The following is a 1,700-nucleotide window of genomic DNA, read 5'->3' on the forward strand; positions in this document are numbered from 1 at the left end:
GGGTGGCGGGGGGTGGACCGGTGGCCTCTGACCAGTACCTTCTCCCTTTCAGGGCCTGGTGGTGGCGGTTCTCTACTGCTTCCTCAACAGCGAGGTGAGTCCTCTGGCCTCCCAGGGAAGCATAGGCTCCCGGCTCGTGGGGGATTCCTTAAAACACCCCTAAAGGACCTGCTTCCCTGGGGGCTCAGACAGTACAGAATCCGCCTCCAACGCGGGAGCCCCGGGTTCGCTCCCTGGGTTAGGAAGCTCCCCTGGAGAAGGACATGGCACCCACTCCAGTACTCTTGCCTGGAAAATCCATGGACGGAGGAGCCTGGTGAGCTACCGTCCATGGGGTCAGAAAAGAGTTGGACACAACTGACTGACTTCACTTGAAAAGATCTGGAGTGGGCCCACCTTCTGGGGGTCACCCTGCCGTGGTCAATGCCACTGCCAGTGCTCATAGCTCTCTGCTCAGCCCTCCCGTGCGTCTCAGCTGCCTCCGGCTCCAGGTCAGAGCACTCTTCTCTGGCACTCCCCACGTCCCTGTCCCCTCCTGGTTCCCAAGCCCGCCTGACTCCGTCCACGGATATCACAGCTTCCACACCCAGAAGCGGGCCACAGGGGGAGATTTGCTCTGGGGCTGCAGGCCCCCGGCTCCCGCCCGCTGAGCCCGTGCGGCCATGCCCCGCTCCAGGTGCAGAGCGAGCTGAGACGCACGTGGCGCGGCCTGTGGCCCAGCCAGCCCTCCGCCCGGGACTACCGGCTGCACAGCTCGTCCATCTCCAGGACCGGCTCCGACGGCGCCCTGCAGGGCCCCCGCGGCTCCCGGGCCCCGTCCCTGCTGCAGACGGAGACCTCGGTCATTTAAGGGTGCCTCAGTGGGGGCCCGAGCGGACTCGGCGCTGACCCCCCGGAGCCGGGCCTAGCTGAGCCCCCGGGGGACTGGGGGACCTCAAAACACCCGGGACTTAAAGCTCACGATTGTCAAACGCCAGCAGCCGGGCACTTTGTACTTCACATGTTTGGCAGACACGCCCATTTCCAAAGAGACTAACAAAGACCACAGTGGTGGAACCCAGGACTTGGGTCCAGCGACTGTGGAAGAAGGAAGAGGTTTCTGATCTCAGCGCCAGTTCTCGGGGGGTGCAGGCCTGAGCTGGGGCGCTGGCCCTCAGGGACGTGGTTACCCCGTCTCTGCATGACCTCCACCGCTGGTCTCCCACCCCTAGTCACAGGGGCGGTCCACCCCGCTGGGTGCGGGACATGTGGGCCTCCACCCCCTCCGAGGCTTCCAGGGAGCCTCCTGCAAGCCCAGCTGGGCCCCTTGCCTCGCACCCCTGGGTGCCCCGTGGCCCCGCCCTGCTCACGCCACATCGGGACTCTCGCCTCTCTGCTGCTGCGCTCAGTTCTCCAGCCGCTCTGTGACATCAGGTCTCCCTTACCAACAAGGCCATGGAGCCTTTGTCTTGGGGCATCACAGACCTGAGCGTGGGTGCCTGTCGTCAGGATGGCCGGCGCTGGGCAGCGGGGCCGGGGCGCAGGGCTGGGCTGAGGAGTAGGCTGGACAGCCTGGGCAAGACTGGGAGGCTTGTCACCCAGCAGAGGCCCCCTGGGGGTGTGCCCGGCCCCCGGTGAGAGGAGCCTGGCCCAGAGCCTGGGGCAGCCGCGGGGGGCCTGGCAGCGGAATCCCAGCTCAGACAGCGAGCCAGCCTCTCAGG

The 1,700-nt window shown here is 66.2% G+C and overlaps 1 protein-coding gene across 1 annotated transcript in view; it reads left to right on the top strand.

Moving 5' to 3' along the window:
- The window catches only part of VIPR2 (vasoactive intestinal peptide receptor 2), a 112,940-nt gene extending 111,246 nt beyond the window's left edge, over window positions 1-1,694 (top strand). The window contains exons 12-13 of the mRNA XM_010829350.1: window positions 36-94; window positions 677-1,694. Of these exons, the coding sequence (XP_010827652.1) occupies window positions 36-94; window positions 677-850 (233 nt within the window). The 3' untranslated portion in view covers window positions 851-1,694. The remainder of the gene's footprint in view (window positions 1-35; window positions 95-676) is intronic.
- Window positions 1,695-1,700: the final 6 nt, after the last annotated feature.

Source organism: Bison bison, unplaced genomic scaffold (genome assembly GCF_000754665.1).
Source record: "Bison bison bison isolate TAMUID 2011002044 unplaced genomic scaffold, Bison_UMD1.0 scf7180017864503, whole genome shotgun sequence".
NCBI classification, from domain to species: Eukaryota; Metazoa; Chordata; class Mammalia; order Artiodactyla; family Bovidae; genus Bison; species Bison bison.